General features: G+C 38.2%; 2 protein-coding genes across 2 annotated transcripts; both read left to right on the forward strand.

The window, feature by feature from the left end:
- The first annotated feature begins 213 nt into the window (after positions 1 to 213).
- Positions 214 to 3,476, forward strand: LOC115685230 (transcription factor bHLH25-like). Its single transcript, XM_056321577.1, has 4 exons — positions 214 to 487; positions 604 to 776; positions 2,465 to 2,845; positions 3,099 to 3,476. The coding sequence occupies exons 1-4, from the start codon at positions 256 to 258 to the stop codon at positions 3,198 to 3,200; spliced, it is 888 nt and encodes a 295-aa protein (XP_056177552.1). The 5' UTR covers positions 214 to 255; the 3' UTR covers positions 3,201 to 3,476.
- Positions 3,477 to 9,458: 5,982 nt separating this feature from the next.
- LOC115685248 (transcription factor bHLH25-like) lies at positions 9,459 to 12,861 on the forward strand. Its single transcript, XM_056310717.1, has 4 exons — positions 9,459 to 9,697; positions 9,800 to 9,971; positions 11,770 to 12,150; positions 12,760 to 12,861. Exons 1-4 carry the CDS (start codon positions 9,465 to 9,467, stop codon positions 12,859 to 12,861), a joined length of 888 nt encoding a protein of 295 aa, XP_056166692.1. The 5' UTR covers positions 9,459 to 9,464.
- The last annotated feature ends 5,190 nt before the right edge of the window (positions 12,862 to 18,051 follow it).

Below are 18,051 nucleotides of genomic sequence, written 5' to 3' on the forward strand. Positions count from 1 at the left end.
CATAATGGGGTCCATCTTCATTGGCTTGGGATTTCTTTCGTTTTCTTTTGGCCACAGAAGTGTGTGGTTTGGATGATATTATTTTTCTCATAATTAAGTATTTTATGATATGTTGAGTTTCTTCAATTTTGCTATATAGTAGTGCACAGTGTTTTTTAGCAGAATCTCGAAGTTTTAGGCTGATTGAGTGCTCAAAACATTCATTGAATTTTTCTCAGGGAAACGGAAAATCCGGCCTTCGCGGATCAATGTCAAATGAGTCCCTTTGGTTACTCTCCCACGGAGTCTGGCTTTAATCAATTTACTTCAGTTTCTTCGGCATCGACCCACTCGTCAAAACGAATCCAAAACGTTGGCCAATCGCGCGATGTCCCTTTCGCAACTGAGTGCAAAAACCCCCAAATGAAACCATCTCCACCGTCAAATTCTCAAATTATATCCTTTCAGAACTCAGATCTATCCACAAACATGTCTCAGCGATATCCGGGTAAGTGAGGCTTGTGGCCAGACTAATTGTTGAAGGCTGAAACGGTTATTTGGTTGTGTGATGGAAATGAAAAATTTCTCCCTTTGCTTTGTGTTATTCTTATTATTATTTTTTAGGCACCTATGAGTTGCAAGATGGGGAAGGTATGAATATGAAGAGAAGTGGTGGTGATACATATAGTAGAACAACTTTGCATGCACAAGAACACACTATTGCAGAGAGGAAGCGCCGGGAGAAGCTGAGCCAGCGCTTCATTGCTCTTTCAGCCATCATTCCTGGCCTTACAAAGGTACTCCAAATGAATTCCTATAGTGTGAAAATTCCTGAACGATTCATATCTGTTCTTTTTCCACCTTCATCATATCTCTTTATTGGGGATGTTCGCAATCTTGGTTTCATTTGAGAAATTATAATCAGTTTTCGAAGAATTATATGTCCAAACTTGAACCAAATATAATAAGTTACATTAAGCTAATATTTGTGTTTTTGATAAACGGAAAAAAAAATGAGGACCCTCTTGACAGGATATATACCTACAGAAACGAAAGGGTTATACCACTTATGCCATACTAACTATTTGGACAAACAATAGCATCGACATTTATCTTCCTCACTATTGAATAATAAGGAGCTCGTTGCTTATTGCTTGACTTTGCATAATGAGTAATGAAAAAGTTAATTACTTTCTATTTGTGTTAAGACAACCCACCTTAGAAAGGTAAACCCTGGGCTTATGAAATACTCTAAAAAGTTAATTACTTTTTAGTGTATGTTTATCGAGGGTAGCATACCGGTCTCAAAAGTCTACCTAACTTTTAGAATTGCGGATTGGAGATCATATGCCAATACACCTCAGATAATGAGAGGAGACTCCTTGAGAGCAAGACCAAAGACCGAGATTAGAGAACCAGAGAGATTGATAATTTGAGGAAAAGACATTTCTGTTCTTGCGATTAGGGGTTTCTTGTGGTTAATGAATTAAATTAGGTTTGAACCATCAAATTCATGAGAAATTGTGTGTGTTCTCTTAAGGAGTAAAGTTAAACTAACACAATTTGCTCGTAAAATGAGAAAATTGTAAATCAGTGATAGCTAATTTAAGTGAATCGTGATTATCATTCTAGATTAATACCCAACTACATATGGGCAAAGGGGTTGCTTATGTCAAGTATTATTAAGCTGGAATTCATTCTGAAAAATCACTCAATTACTCAAGCTCGATGATGATTGAGTTGATTTAGATTGGTCTGATACATGTTTGCACCATGTTGGTGATTGGATATAATTTCTCATAATAAAATAGTACTGGATACTATTCACGCATTTAAAATTTGATAAGATTATATGCATCCATCGTCAAATGATTTAGATGGGTTTAATCTGCATAAGTCAATATCTTTGACATGTAGAAAGATATTGTGCTCTGAACTTGTCTAGAGGAGTGTCGAAACCCTTTTTTTAGTTGCTTAACTTGTTTAGGTTATTAGTTTTGTCTTCATGAATTAAAAGCAAACTTGAATTTTGTGTCTACTGTTTAATTTTCACTGTCATGACTATCGAAGGACAATCAATCACGTAAGTTATATGTCATTCATAACATTTAGTAAATGCTAGCTAGTGATTTGAGATCATTACAGTACTTGTATCATTCTTTTTATTCTATTCACAGTAATCTCATTAATCAGAAAACCAGTCCCTACTAACGATGGAGGAAAACAGAAACCTTTTAAGAGGTAAAAAGCTCGAAAAAACAACTTAAATTCGACTTCTAGGTAGAATAGTCTGATCTATACAGGTACTTGCTTGAGGATTGTTTAGAAATTGAGACTAACCTCTTATTGAAATAGTCACCATAACAAAGGTTCCACCTACAAGGACCAGAAAACTTAGGGACCAAAAACGTAGTGTTCTAATTTATTACATAATCAGTCTTCATTGTTCCTGCTAAAAAAATTAATATATGTTCTGGTTGAGTAGCTGGACAAGGCTTCTGTCCTTGGAGACACGATAAAGTACTTGAAACAACTCGAGGAACGTGTGAAGATCCTCGAGGAAGAGGCAACCACGAGAACCGTGGAATCGGCGATCTTCATGAACAAGCCATCACTCCAACGTGGTGATGGCATTGTCTCTTTTTCATCCGAAGAGGAGTCGTATGACCCAGTTATCGATCAGCAACTACCTGAGGTCGAAGCACGGGTGTCGGGGAAGAACGTTTTGATCAAAGTCCAGTGCGAGAAGCGTGAGGGTTGCATCAAGGAAGTGATGAAACAAATGGAGGACATGAACTTGACAACTCTAAATATCAGCGTCCTAGCATTTGGGAGTTCACTCTTGGATGTCACAATTGTGGCCCAGGTAATTATTGTCAATTTCTTCAAATTGTTTTAATGAAAAGTAGTCTTCTAAAACTTCAACTAGTTTCTAATTTCCTACTACTGCGGACGATTTTACATTCTGATCCTTTCTTGAGAGCATATTGTCTGTTTTGATATTCTTGGAAACGAACTGCTATCCAGATTTCTCCCTTTCTTCTTATTTGGAGTCGAGTCATGGCATTTTATTTTCAGTTATATAGAAATCTTACTTGTTTCGTCTACATTACTTGCAGATAGAAAATGAGAATTGCCCGACAATTGAGGAGATTGTCGAAAAACTATGCCATGCTCTGACGACATTCATCGGATCATCGTCAAGACGGTCAGCTTGTTAGGCAATAAATTGGTTTTCTGCGATGGTCTGTCTTAAAGATGTTCATGATTACGTGTTAGTGCAAGAGTAGTGGGTAATTGTACTATTATGTGCATTGTATTTTCTTTCTTACTGTGGTAATTATCTGTTATTGCAAGATTCAACCAAGTGTTAGTGCAAGAATTGTGGGCAATTGTCACTCTTGCCCTCATGGCTTTTTTCCTCTATTGGTCTTGCTTCTATTGCCCTTGTCACCTTTTTTGAACTGCTTGCAGGTAGTACGAGGTTATCTTATTTATCCTTGTTATTGCAGTTTCCTTTGTGGTAGATCTCTCATCTTGCTTGACCTGTGGTTAAATCTTGCTTTAAGACTCTAATTTCGTCATCTATTATTACTATTTTCTTACATCTACAGTTAAGCTTTTCAAGTGGTTCACGGCAGCATATTTATGAGGATCATGATGGAAATAGAAGCAAGCAAGAGTCCACTGTAATGAACCAATCCAGCGGAAACCAAGTTTTCCTTCCTTGTAGTTCATTGGCACAGGTCCTCTCACATGGAAAGAAGAGATGACCTTTATCGAGATAAGGACCCCAAATTGCGATAAATCTCCCATGTTATCTTCGTATCTCAGTCTAAAATTTGCTGGTTTTGATTCAACTAGCCCTGATTCTAAATCATTGCCTCTGAAGCTTTTCAAGTCTTGTTTTCTTATGGCCCCACCTTCACAAATATTACCTCCTTCATCATTCTTTCCTTCTTGTCGTTCCGGCAATTTTACATACAGGTAGTATTGCGACGCTTCAAGTTGTTGCATTGCAAAGTTTAGTCTTTCTTTAGGAGAGAAGACCCAGATCTTCAGGAGGGGTGGCGAGTTATATGTTTTTGGCTTTTCAGTTTGCAGATTGTGGATGCAGTTAGTTGTACATAGTTCGTGTATACCTGTAATCAACACGTGTGTGTCTCATCTATTGATCAAATCCATTGCTTGGATTAGAGATGGACAGACATTCAAATGTAACTCAATTCCATAATTTCCTCTAGTACATTCTTTGCCGATCTTACCGAAAAATTATCTTCGACTACCTTTATCTGTTTTTGTTGAGAATGAAGCCTCATCACATCCTGTCTCTCTCCTTTTTTTGGCGAGGCTTCATATCATAACCAATCAAAAGGAAAAAGAATAAAAATCTAGTTTAATTCATCTGTTGTCTATGTTATGTAGTTTTTGAAGTTTCTTCATAGAGAAATGCTTATGTGACTATTCTTAATCCACCGTGAGATTAACGGCCTATTATGAGCCACCAAAAACCAATCCTTCAAGAATTTGTAGTTCACAATATGCCGTTACTCTCGCAGTGACCTAAAGACTATAATGCTAGCAAAACCCTTTTGCATATGCATATTGATTTATCTGTATGCATAGATGCATGTGTTTGTGAAGTTTGAACTTGATATTGTTGATATATATATGTGAGTTGTGTTATAAAGGTCTCATATCGGATAATTGATGTGGTGTGGAGTAATTAATATATTCTAGTTGGTCTATAACTCATTAGTTTAAGCTTTTTAATAAAGCTGGGTTCAACAAGATGTGTCGATGATAGGTTCGGACTTGGGCACTCTCTTGGCCGTGTTTTCTGTGTAATATCCTGACCTTTGGGAGCATCACGTCCACACCTAAACAAAATATCAACAACAAGTTTCGCAATGCATTTAGGCACTTTGGAGAGAAGTGATAATGAGATAGAACTTGGAGAGAAGTATTACGTAAAGATCTTGAGAATTCGGCCACAAAAGGAACGAGGAAGGAGTATTCTGGGCACCTATATTCGGCGAAGAGCAGAACATGATGAAGCCAAAATATTCACACGCTTGAATTGAAGAGAGAGAGAGAGAGAGAGAGAGAGAGAGAGAGAGAAGAGGAGCTCTTTCAGTGGAGGATTTGTCGTGCATGCGTGGGATTGATCGCACAGCACTTATGCATTAAAAAGTTCTTACCCTCGGAGCTCTCTGTCTTGGCGTTTCACACTTTGGCCTCCATCGTTTTGAAAATCTCCTACCAACTCTTGGTGACCACCAGGCCTCACATCCAGACGTGACCGAGACCAAGACCGAAGCGCATCCAGGCGTGACCAAGGCCTCGCCGGGGCAGCAACCGAGCTAGACCAAGCCGTGTACCTGGCATGCGAAAGAGCAAGAACCCCGGCGCAGCGAATCGCATCCTGGATATCCACTTCGGCAGGGTTCACCGCAGCGGTCCACCATCCACTAGCGACGCCATCCGTGAGCACTACCTTCCCCGACCACCATATTACAACACGAACCTCACATTCATGATCGCATGCATGCATTGATCAATCACTCTCCGCGCCTTAATCAAGTCACGCGTCCACACATTACACATTCCATACGAGGCGAGAAGTTACCCAAGTGGAAGACAAAAGAAAAGGAAACGGTGGAGACTCGGTAATGGAAAAGGAGAGTGAAGAGGTGATGATAGGCGTTCGTTGAATACTTCAAAGGAGAGCCCATAAGTGGAGCAATACCCGGGAGCTTGCGGGAAAACAGTGGATTTGTTTTCTTTTGGTCTTTGTCCAGACTTGATGAAACAAAGCAGCATCCATCGTGGGTTTTGTGGTCCTGCTTGATGCAAGCAAAAAGAAAGTTTAAAAAAAAAGCAGATCGTGAAGGTCAGCATTTCCCGCACCAGAGTTTGATCCGTCACAAACGACGGCCAACTCTTCGTCCCGTCGTCCCTCACCACCAGCGGTCTTTCCCTCAGCCCGTACTCCAGCACACAGCCACCACAGTCGCCGCCATCCTTTTGCCATCCAGTCGCCGCCGGTCTTGACGTCGCCGTTGGCCATGATCCCCTCTAGGTCCGCGATTGCTGGTAATTCAAATCAATGCAGGACAGTGTTTCTTTGAATAGTTTGACTTGATTTTTAGATTGCATTGATTTTTAGATTGCATGATTTATCAGATTACATGTCCATCTATTGCATGTTTTAATTATTTGCATGTCTTAGAATATCTAATTTCCTTTAAGATTATCATTGCATATCTTTGGCTGGAAATCACTAACGTGACAATCCAGTCAGTAACGGCCGTTTACATGGCATGGCCTGTGACTTAGATGATTTTTGTAATTTTTTTCTTTTTTCTCTTTTTTTTTCCTTCTTCCTCTGCCTGTGGCCAAGCCTCGACAATGGCTTGCTACAGATGACAGTTACCCTCGCTAACCTCTAGCAAGGGCCGCAACGTCCTCGCCCATCTCGACCCTCGCTTGTGGCTAGACCCTCGCCTATGGTCGATCATCGGTCATTGTCAAGACCAGCCACAGGCAAAAAGGAACAGAAATGCTAAAAAAATAGTAAAAAGAAAAGAAAGAAAAGAAAAGGAAAAAAGAAGAAAAACCTTTAAAAATCTTCTACGTCAGCGCGGGCCGCGGATAGTGTCATTTCTTGCTAAAATTGACTAGAATTATTATATTGAAAACTCGTCAAAAATTTTAGGACCAATTTGGCCAACTTGTATTGGCTACTCTATAATAGGTTTAGGAGTTTTGGGCAATTTTCTCTCACATCAAAGGAATAAAAATCTCTCCCAAATATTATATTTTGGCATTGACATAATTTGAAATTGACCTACCCGTTGGATTGTTCATCTCAGGTTGGGCTTACCCTGCACTTCCTATTCCCATTTCATTGTAGTTATAAATTGGTGTATGGTAACACTATTGGTTGATGACGAAAAAACCACCTTAAGCAAATAGATTCTGGGCCTGTTATGAAGTAGGTAAGATGCGAATCAAAATCTGAGTGGGTAACCTAAATATGAAATTAGTTGAAAAGTTCTATTTTAAGATTATCAATTAAATATATCGAGAGAATAGTAAGTGGATTTTTTGTTAAAAAAGTCAATTAATTGAAAATTATAAATTTTCTTCATTTAGTTACAGTAGGTACTTAATAAAATCTGTTCCTGCTTAAGGGAAAATTTCATTTCTCATTCTTTTTGGATCCTCCTTTCAATATCTTTCTCTTTACATTTTACATATAAAAAAAAAGAAAATCAAATCAATTATCTCCTCCATCCTTCTCTCTTTGCCATTGATTTTTTCTCTACTTTCCTTTCTTTTTTATTTTAATTTTTGCCAATTCCTCCTCATGCACTTTCAAAGAAAGCATAAAGAAATCTGCTCGTGCTCCATGTGATGGGGTCTTGTAGGTCTCATGGAAGCTTCAGATTTCTCCTGCATTAGAATATTTAAGCTGTCTCCATCTAAACCAGATCCGGGTGGTAGGGTAACTAGGCAATTTTTATTGGAAGCACCCCTTTTAAACAAAACTACTAGAAGCAGAAATAATATAGTGTACAAAATTATTTAGAGACATATTGAGATATAGTACTCAATAGAAAAAAAAAGTGTCGTCCATCTCTTATCACTGATTGTTGTCTTTGATTCAATAGAGGGTTTCATAAATATCCAAGGATCGGTTGTTTCAGAATGTATTAATTGTCAGATCAAAAGAGATGAAAATTCACCGGTTTCAATTGTAAACTTTTGAAGTCTTTGTTTGTCATGACACTTTATTATAAAAATTATGATACATGTACATAATTACGATAAGTTATGGTCTAGGGATCATTGAATATCTCTTTTTTCTTGGGATCAAAAGGGTTCTATAACAGTATAATCTTCTTGCGTTTGGATGGCCTTTGAATCCAGTCATTTTATTAATAATGAAGTGGAGTCTCTCTTTAGCCCAAAAGAAAGAATTGGAGTGCTTCTCTCAGAGGAGCAATCAAACCGGGGGTCTCTTTATACACCGGCGATAAAAGCCAATGGAGCTCCCAACGATGCACCACATCAATCCACGTGGGGTTTCTTTTTAAGTTTTTGTGTGTTCCGATCATTTTATATAGGAGTTGCGAAAAAGTACGCACGATTATATCCGATTACGATGAAGGGATCAGTTCTTCGATGGATCATAGAAGTCCCCCAAATCCATAAATAGTGAATTTGTTTTTAACAAACGTTAGCCATAAATCATGGGGCCAAGGAGACTGAGAAAATAATTGGCCACACGGTTGATGTAGTGTTAGTGGCAAATAGTGTAGCTTCGTGCACACATGGAAGCTCACTCCATCAAGGATAAACATTGTCACGTAGGATAAACGTATCGAATACTTGGTGTAATCATTTATTTGGTGACACATGAATGCGGATTTTGAAAAAAGCGCTATATTTTTCCTTATTCTTGGTTCAAGAAAACTCAATTCGTCATAAAAATTACTTGAAAAGTGTCTATTAAGATGGAATCAAAAGAATGGAATGAATATTAATGACAAGACGGTCGATAAACTTACCTTAGGGCCTCATGTTCTCTTTGCATCGAAAGATAATATTTATTTAGACTGATGATCCAAAGAAAAAAAGAAGATGAAAAGTAGTTGTTAAGTCCAATCCATGAACATCTTCCAGTTTGGTTAATACTCTACCAAGACAGAAATAGAGTGCACGTGAACAAAGCGGAATCCGGTCAAAATGCGCCAACGAGACTGAAAGTAGAAGAAATGGAATTGAAATTCAATGAACGCGTGGGGATAAGTACAGAAATTAGTTTTAGTCCTTGAAAGGTTGGCGAGAGCGTTTCCCCTCTTGGTGAGTTGTTTATAGCAGACACACTGCGTGCACTTTAAACAAAACAAGGTACACAGAGCTCAGCAACTTCAGGAAGTCGCCGCTTTTCAAGAAAATACAAAAACCCTCGCCGACCTCCTCCTCCTCCTTCGTTGGTGAGCTTCGCTTCCCTTACAGATGACCCCTTTCAATCTTTTTACTCGTGGGCTGTTTTCTTGATGACATTACATTGTCTTGCATTGTTCTCGAGGTCCTATGAAGAAATGTCTCCCTCTCTCTCTCCGTCCGTCCGTCTCTCTTTCCCCACTTCTTTTCTTTTTCCCCATTTTTTGGCTAGTTTAGGCTGGTAATGGTTTGGATCTATCGATTTTATGTCAGCATTTCTGTTTATCTTTTTTGAGGAAGAGATCCTGAAGACCGAGGACAATAGAAAGACGATAGAAGTTTTAACCTTGAAGATTTTTGTTCTGATGATTAAGTATTTACGATTTATTAAGTTTCTTCAATTTTGCTATATGGTAGTGCACAGTGTTTTTCAGCAGAATCTTGAAGTTTTAGGCCGATTGATTGCTCAAAACATTCATTGAATTTTTCTCAGGGCAACAGAAAATCCGGCCTTTGCGGATCAATAACAGATGAACCCCTTTGGTTACTCTCCCACCGAGTCTGGCTTCAATCAATTTACTTCATTTTCTCCGGCATTGACCTACTCATCACATGGAATCCAAAACGCTGGCCACTCGTCCGATGTCCCTTTCGAAACCAAGCGCAAAAACCCCCAAGGGAAACCATCTCCACCTTCTAATTCTCATGTTATATCATTTCAGAACTCAGATCTATCCGCAGACATCTCTCAGCAGTATCCTGGTAAGCGACGCATGTGAACAGACAAATCGTTGAAAGCTGAAACTGTGATTTTGTGTTGTGATGGAAATGAAAAATTTCTCTCTTTGCTTATTATTGTCATTATTACCTATGAGTTGCAAGATGGGGAAGGGATGAAGATGAAGAGAAAAGGTGGTGGTACGTTTAGTAGAACAACTTTGCATGCACAAGAACATGTCATTGCAGAGAGGGAGCGCCGGGAGAGGCTGAGCCAGCGCTTCATTGCTCTTTCAGCTATCATTCCTGGCCTTACAAAGGTACTCCAAATCAATTATTGTTGTGTGAAAATTTCTGAAGGATTGATATCTGTTCATTTTCCACCTTCGTCATATATCTTTAATGGGGGTGTTCGCAATCTTGGTTTCATTTGAGAAAATACAATTGGGTTTCGAAGAATTTTATGTCCAAACTCGAACCAAATAGGCAAATATTAATAAGTTACATTAAGCTAATATATTTTTTTTTGTAAGGTAAGTAGTATATAAACTTTTCAACGCTAATATTTGTATTTTTGATAATTGGAAAAAAAAAATTAGGACCGTCTTGACAGGATATATATCTACAGAAACGAAAGGGTTATACCACTTATGCTATACTAACTATTTGAAGGACAAACAATAGCATAGACATTTATCTTCCTCACAATTGAACAAGAAGGCGCTCGTTGCTTATTTCTTGACTTTGCATAATGAGTAATGAAAAAAGTTAATTACTTTCTATTTATGTTAAGAAAACCCACCTTAGATAGGTAAACCCCGGGCTTATGAAATACTCTAAAAAGTTAATTACTTTTTAGTATATTTTTATCGAGGATAGCGTACAAGTCTCAAAAGTCTACCTAACTTTTAGAATTACGGATTGGAGATTATATGCCATATACACCTCAGATAACAAGTAGAAAGCAGTTGTTGACTTCAAATAATGAGAGAGGACTCCATGAGGGAGCAAGACCAAAGACCGAGATTAGAGAACCAGAGAGATTGATAATTTGAGGAAAAGAGCTTTTCTGTTCTTGCGATTGGGGGATTTTTTATGCTTAATGAATTAAATTAGGTTTGAACCATCAAATGCATGAGAAATTGTGTGTGTTCTCTTAAGGAGTAAAGTTAAACTAACACAATTTGCCCATAAAATGAGAAAATTGTAAATTAGTGATAGATAATTTAAGTGAATCATGATTATCATTCTAGATTAATACCCAACTACATATAGGCAAAGGGCTAATGTCAAGTATTATTCAGGTGGAATTCATTCTGAAAAATCACTCAATTAATCAAGCTCGATGATGATTGAGTTGATTTAGATTGTTCTGATACATGTTTGCACCATGCTGGTGATTGAATATTCTTTCTCATAATAAATTAGGGTTGGAAACTATTCATGCATTTAAATTTGATATGATTATGTGCATCTTTCGTCAAATGGTTTAGATGGGTATAATCTGCATAAGTCAATATCTTTTACATGTTAAAAGATATTGTGCTATAAACTTGTCCAGAGGAGTGTCAAAACCCTTTTTTTTAGTCGCTTAACTCGTTTAGGTTATTAGTTTTGCTTCATGAATTAAAAGCAAATTTGAATTTTGTGTCTACTGTTTAATTTTCACTGTTATGACTATCGAAGGACAATCAATCACGTAATTTATATTTCATTCATAACATTTGGTAAATGCTAGCTTGTGATATGAGATCATTAGAGTACTTGTAGCATTCTCTTCATTCTTCTCACAGTAGTCTCGTCAATCAGAAAGCCAGTCCCTACTAACGATGGAGGAAAACAAAAACCTTTTAAGAGGTAGAAAGATCAACAAAACAACTTAAATTCGACCTCTAGGTAGAATCGTCTGAATTCAACAGGTACTTGTTTGAGGATTGTTTAGAAGTTGAGACTAACCTGTTATTGAAATAGTCATCATAACAAAGCTTCCATCTACAAGGACCTTTATGAATCGCCATAAAAGTTAGGGACCAAAACCGTAGTGTTGTCTTCTAATTTATCACATTATAAGTCTTCATTGTTCCTGCTAAAAAATAAATAAATGTTCTGGTTACGTAGCTAGACAAGGCTTCTGTCCTTGGAGACACAATAAAGTACTTGAAACATCTCGAGGAACGTGTGAAGATCCTCGAGGAAGAGGCAACCGCGAGAACTGTGGAATCGGCGATCTTCACGAAGAAGCCATCACTCCAACGTGGTGATGGCATTGTATCTTTTTCATCCGAAGAGAAGTCGTATGACCCAGTTATCGATCAACAACTACCCGAGATCGAAGCACGGGTGTCGGGCAAGCACGTTTTGATCAAAGTCCAGTGCGAGAAGCATGAGGGTTGCATCAAGGAAGTGATGAAGCAAATGGAGGTTATGAAATTGACAACTCTAAATATCAGCGTCCTAGCATTTGGGAGTTCACTCTTGGATGTCACAATTGTGGCCCAGGTAATACGGTTCCTTGATAAATTATTTGAGCTTTAGCGTCACTTTTCTCCTTTTGATTACTTTCATCGAAAAGCTCATCCATCTTTGAGAGTAAAAGAAATATACTCTTACCGATGGATGAGCTTGATCCCGATCGGGGATGGCTTGTGAATGGGGCCAAATTTATCAAGACCCGGAACGGCAAAAACCATTCATTGGACTGTCTCCATGAGATCTTTAACAATCTTGAGAGGGAGCGCCGGAATAGCCCCTACTTTCGCGTTTTTGTTGAAAGAAGGGATCGGGGATACCCTTAACCTTGACCAGACTACTTTACTAGAAGTCGAAGTCATACCTCAAAAGCTTTTACATTTCGCTTTTAACATCTAAAATAACAATGAACAAATGAAGATAACTACTTCCACATGCCAAAGGAAACGATTGTAAAAAAATCACATATCAGATGTGCACGAATTCTTAGAGTATGTTCTATCCACTTTTAGTTGCATTTATGTAAGATTCATTGACATGTTGCTGTATAAATTATTCTCTTCTTATTTAGAGTTGAGTCAGGGTATTTAATCTTCAGCAACATATAAATCTTACTTGTTGCATCTACATTACTTGCAGCTAGAAAATGAGAACTGCCCGACAATTGAGGAGATCGTCGAAAAACTACGCTGTGTTATGACGGCGTTCATCGGATCATCTTCAAGATGGTCAGCTTGCTAGGCAATAAATTGGTTTTCTGCTGTGGTCTGTGTCTTAGAGATGTTCTTGATTACGTGTTAGCGCAAGAGTTTGTGGGTAATTTGTACTATGATGTGCATTGCATTTTCTCACTTATTGTGATAATTATCTGTTAGTGCAAGATATAGCACGGGTTAGTGAAAGAATTGTGGTTAATTTCACTCCTCTTTGATAGGAAAATTTTTATGTGAAAACACTCACAACTCAAAGAAGAGAAGGAGGCGAATAAGCTCTTCACTTATTTTTATTTTTTATTTCGCATTTTTTTCACCTTATCAAATGGATCACAAGACTTACCTTTATAGAAGCTTGTTACATGACTCTTGAATGACTGATAATTATATCTAGTATTTCAAGGAGATAGATTCCTGAAAATTTACAAAACATTAAACTAGGCATAAAAATACGATCAGACTTTTGAAACTAACATTACAATAAAAGACTTTTCTTAATTTGTGCACCAGTTTGGAAGCCGAACAGACATCGACGTCAATATTGCAAATCGACAACCAGGTGACCAATCAACAACTTGTTAGTAAATCGATAACCTCTTCGCTTGATCGGCAACTTCCAATGAATTTGGTTTAATTACTAACACTCTCCCTTATACCAAATTCTATCCGATCAATCATTCCAAGCAAACTCTTAACTTCCAAAAGGTTTCAATCTTGAGAGGTTTAGTAAAAATATCTGCTACTTGATCTCCCGTCTTCACATGTGAAATTTCATTTCCTTCTCTCTCACTTGTTCTCGAATGAAGTGATATCGAACATCGAAATGTTTGGTTCATTCACGGAAAAATTGAATTTTTTGCCAAAGCAATATTATAATTATTATCAACAAAAATCTCTGCTGCTTTCTTTTGTTTCATATAAATTTATGTGAGTAGTTTTCTCAACCATATTGCTTGAGAAACACATGAAGATGTTGCTACATATTCAGCTTCACATGTCGAAAGAGTGACTGTCGCGACCCTCTTTTTCCATCGGGGGAAAAAGAAATGAGGTTTAGGGGAATTGCCTAAGTCAAGCTGACAGCCCTCGATTAGACGCGAGCTCTCCCAAGCCTATACCTCACACAATGTTAGATATTTTACGGTTCTTTAACAAGCTATGTATTTCTAAGAGTTGCCACTAGCCATTTGGGGTCGGCTAAAAAGAAAACGAGACATGGGAGGTTCGCCTAATTTTCTACGCAACCAAAGATTCTAAGCACGGGAACTTGATTATGCTAATATTTCTATTATGCCTTTTCGGTACCACTAACTTGAAGGTTGTTCATCTAAGTGGTCACAAGCCCCTAAGGGTATCAAAGTTTCTAAATGAGCATGCAAATGTTTTCGTAGGGTTCATTATGATTCTAAACTAGGCCTAACCTTCTAGAAGAGAAATTAACAAGCAATTTATTTAAATGCGGTGCGATGAAGAAACACTCAAGCATTAAAAAGACTTTAAAGTAAATGCGGAAAAGAAAACTCGATACAAGTCGAGCAAAGAATATACATGGCCATGTTATAAACCCTAGGACATGGTCCCCATGAGCTGAATTTGGAACAAGTTCACTTTCTTACCTGAACTAAGTCTAAACTTATTAAAGGAAAACACAAAAACCCATAAACTAAATGTTGCGTTGACTTAAAAAACTAAGCTAAATCTAATGCTAAAATCACACAACTTGGTCAAGACCTATTTCTAAGCTATTTTTTGAATATTTATTTTTTTAAAAAATTAATACATATTTTTAAAATATAATAAAAAAATATTTTAATATGTTAATATATATTTTTTGTTAAGGCCGGACCCGAGTCAGGCCCTTAGGCCTGGTCCGGGTAAGGGCCGGACTCTGGTCCCACTGACCTAGGCCTTCGCTCGGACTAGGCTCAATGCATGATCCTGATCTAATCAAGGCCCGGTCCTACCAAGCCCAAAAGTAACACCCTAGCCTAGTTCCTATTTCCTAATCTAAGCCCACACCAAGCCTTGACTAAGGCTGGTCCAAACTGAGACCTAGTTTAGCTTTGGTTAGGGTTGATCCGGCAGGCCTGGACTTCGACTAGCCGTCCATTTGGCTGAGACCCGGCTCAACCAGACTTATGCTCGACCGAGACATAGTTCGGCCAGCCCTACACTTGGTTGAGAGCTTGGCTCGGCCAAGCAACTAGCCTCCTCGTCCGCCCTCCTTCTTGTTAGCAACAACCGCTGGTTGCCGCTTGTCAACATCCTATCTCCACCAAAAAACACACAAGGAAACGAAACCATGACTAGAGAAGAAAAAACACAGATTTGGTTGAGACATTGTCGAACGAGTGGCGGGGGCGGATCAAAAAGGGGTATCGACCTATTGAGAGCTCGAACCCTCACCTAAACTCAAAAAAAATTAGTAAGGGATGCATGAGATTGAAAACATTAGCTCATTAAAACCCAACACAAGCACGGACCGGAAAGAATGAACATTGGCTTCCAACTCAACGAAAACAGGGCAAGGCGAAACAGGCTCGCGGAACAAGTGTTCAAACGTGGGGGGTCCCTACTTGGCTTGGAGGCGGTGGCTAGACAGTAAGCTTGAAACGAATTTAGATATGGCCGATCGTCTCAATGTCTCAGAGCCGAGATCCTTGGGGCAAGGGAAGCTCAAACCAAAAAAGAAACTCACCGATGATGCGGGGATCGGGAAAGCGATGTTGTGAGGTTGACGATGCCGGATGGAGGTCATCAAGTGACGGCGGTGGAGTCGGCTGGTTCGGCGCGACCGAGGAGTGAGGGGTTTGTCTGGCCGAGAGCAAAAGGAAAACAACATGCCATTCTTTTTTTTTTTTTCCATAGAGCCCCCATTTCGAATGCCCAAAACTTTTCATTTCATATGGAGCTACCTTTCGTCCTTTTATGCCCTGCAGCTGCTAGCCACCTCTACCAAAAGTGGAATAACCTAAAATTTATTTAGGGTTTTAGTAACACGACGACAAGTGGCGAGCTCACAATGGTGAGGATTCGAGCCAACGAGGAGGCACCACATGGCACGAAAATTTTCTGCTATAGAGAAAAAAAACACGATTGAGGGTCGAATCGGGCCGAGCTTTATCCAGTCAGGCCTAAGAGGCCGGGTTAGTTCTAGCTAAACTGGGCTGACCCAAATCTTTGCAATTTTTCATATTTAACAAGATTCTTCGGGATACCAGTTGAGAAAATTCAGATGCCAACAGCTATCCCTTTTTAAAAGGGAGCTTGGAGAGTTTCTTTTCAAAGACTAAAGATGATGCCTAAATTTTGATGACAAGCCTTGCGTCTCAAAACCATATGAAATATTTCTAATTATTTTTCTCTCTCGCTTTTGGACTTCCTTTCTTTTTTTCCTTCCTTTTTTTTCAATTTTCGATTTTTGATTCTTGATTGATTTTTTTATTTTTTATTTATTTTTGGTTTGGATTTTTATTGTTATTTTGTATTTGATTTGATATTTTCTTTTTTTTTTTTAGCAAAACTAGAAAGAAATAGAAACTCATTTGACATTAAGGATATAGTTACTTGGTATCAAATATAATCACCTGTCTGCAAGTTGACTTTGGATATGATCATTAGTCTGCAGTTTCTTCTTGGATATCATCACTAGTCAATACTTGGATATGACCACTTGTCTGCTCATATTCAGCTTAAGCAAATGGTTTAGTAATACCCAATTCACTTTGAATATATTCAAATGCATTATTTTCTAAAGGTTTTGTGATTATATCAGCTAATGGATGTTTTGAATTAACAAACTGGTTGTTAATATCACTATTATGCACATGATCGCGAATAAAAGGATGCTTGATTTCAATTGACATGTTGATAGCATTGGTGTTGTCACACTTGATTGCAACATTGGATTCTGTAACTCCAAAGTCACTAAGCTACTTCTTCATTTATAGAATTTGAGTATAACAACTTCCAAGAGCTACATACTCTACTTCGGCTGTTGAAAGTGCAACTGTGTTTTGCATTTTGGAAAACCATGATACCAACATGCAACCCATCAATTGACATGTTCCTAAATAGATTTTTCTATCAATTCAACATCAGTAAAGTCATCAACATCTGAATATCCAACAAGCATAAATTTATATTTCTTTGAATACCATAATCATAGCTTAGGATAAGTACCAACACACTTAATGATTCTTTTAACAGCAGTAAGATATGATTCCTTAGGATTCGATTGAAATTTGGTACACATGCATACACTGAAGACAATATCAGGTCTAGAAGCAGTGAGATATAACAGAGATCCTATCATGCTTCAATAAAGCTTCTGATCTACCGATTTACCCAACTCATCTTTGTCAAGTTTGGAGGAGTAAGACATAGGTGTCTCGATTTTCTTGCAATTCTCCATTCGATATTTCTTCACAAGCTCTTATGCATATTTCTCTTGGCAAATAAATGTGTCATCTTTGGTTTGCTTCACTTGGAGTCCAAGAAAGAAATTCAATTCTCGCATCATGTTCAACTCGAACTCATTCTGCACAGTCTTAGAAAATTTCTTGCACCAAAAGTTCATTAGATGAACCGAATATAATATCATCAACATATATTTGGATGAGAACAATGTCCTTACCTTCCTTGCTTATTAAGAGAGTAGTCTCAACTTTACCTTTGGAGTTATCTTAATCATTAATACATTTAGCTTCATAGGACATGAAAGTTCCAATGAGTTCGTCGACACTAAGGGGCCCTTTGTGTTTATTGAATGGATGTTTTGATATCATTCCATTCTCTTGAGAGTCCGTGCAGAAGCTTGTTTACTTTCTCTCAGCTAAGATTGGTTTGCCTTGATATGCAAGTCCATTGATGATATTAGTGAATCTCTTGAACATGTCAAAAACTGATTCATTCGGTTTCATCTTGGAGGATTTATATTTGCCAAGGAGGATATTTGTCTTTGTTTCTTGACTCTGTCAGTTCCTTGGAAGGTTACATGGAGCCTGTCCCATATATCTTTTGTTGTTTCATATGAAGATACATGTTTATACTCAGTGGGAAATAAAGCGCAATAAAGAGAGTGAAGGGCTTTAGCATCTAGCGTGTCTCTTTTGGCCAACTCCGTAGAAGTAATTGTAGGTGCTGGAGTTTTGTTCTCATTTGTTTCTCCTGTGTTGGAGGCTGCAGGTGTTGCAGTTGCTCTAGGTGTAGGATTGAC

Source organism: Syzygium oleosum, unplaced genomic scaffold (genome assembly GCF_021117445.2).
Source record: "Syzygium oleosum isolate NSW1041296 unplaced genomic scaffold, Sole_v2.1 Sole_v2.01, whole genome shotgun sequence".
Taxonomy (NCBI): domain Eukaryota; kingdom Viridiplantae; phylum Streptophyta; class Magnoliopsida; order Myrtales; family Myrtaceae; genus Syzygium; species Syzygium oleosum.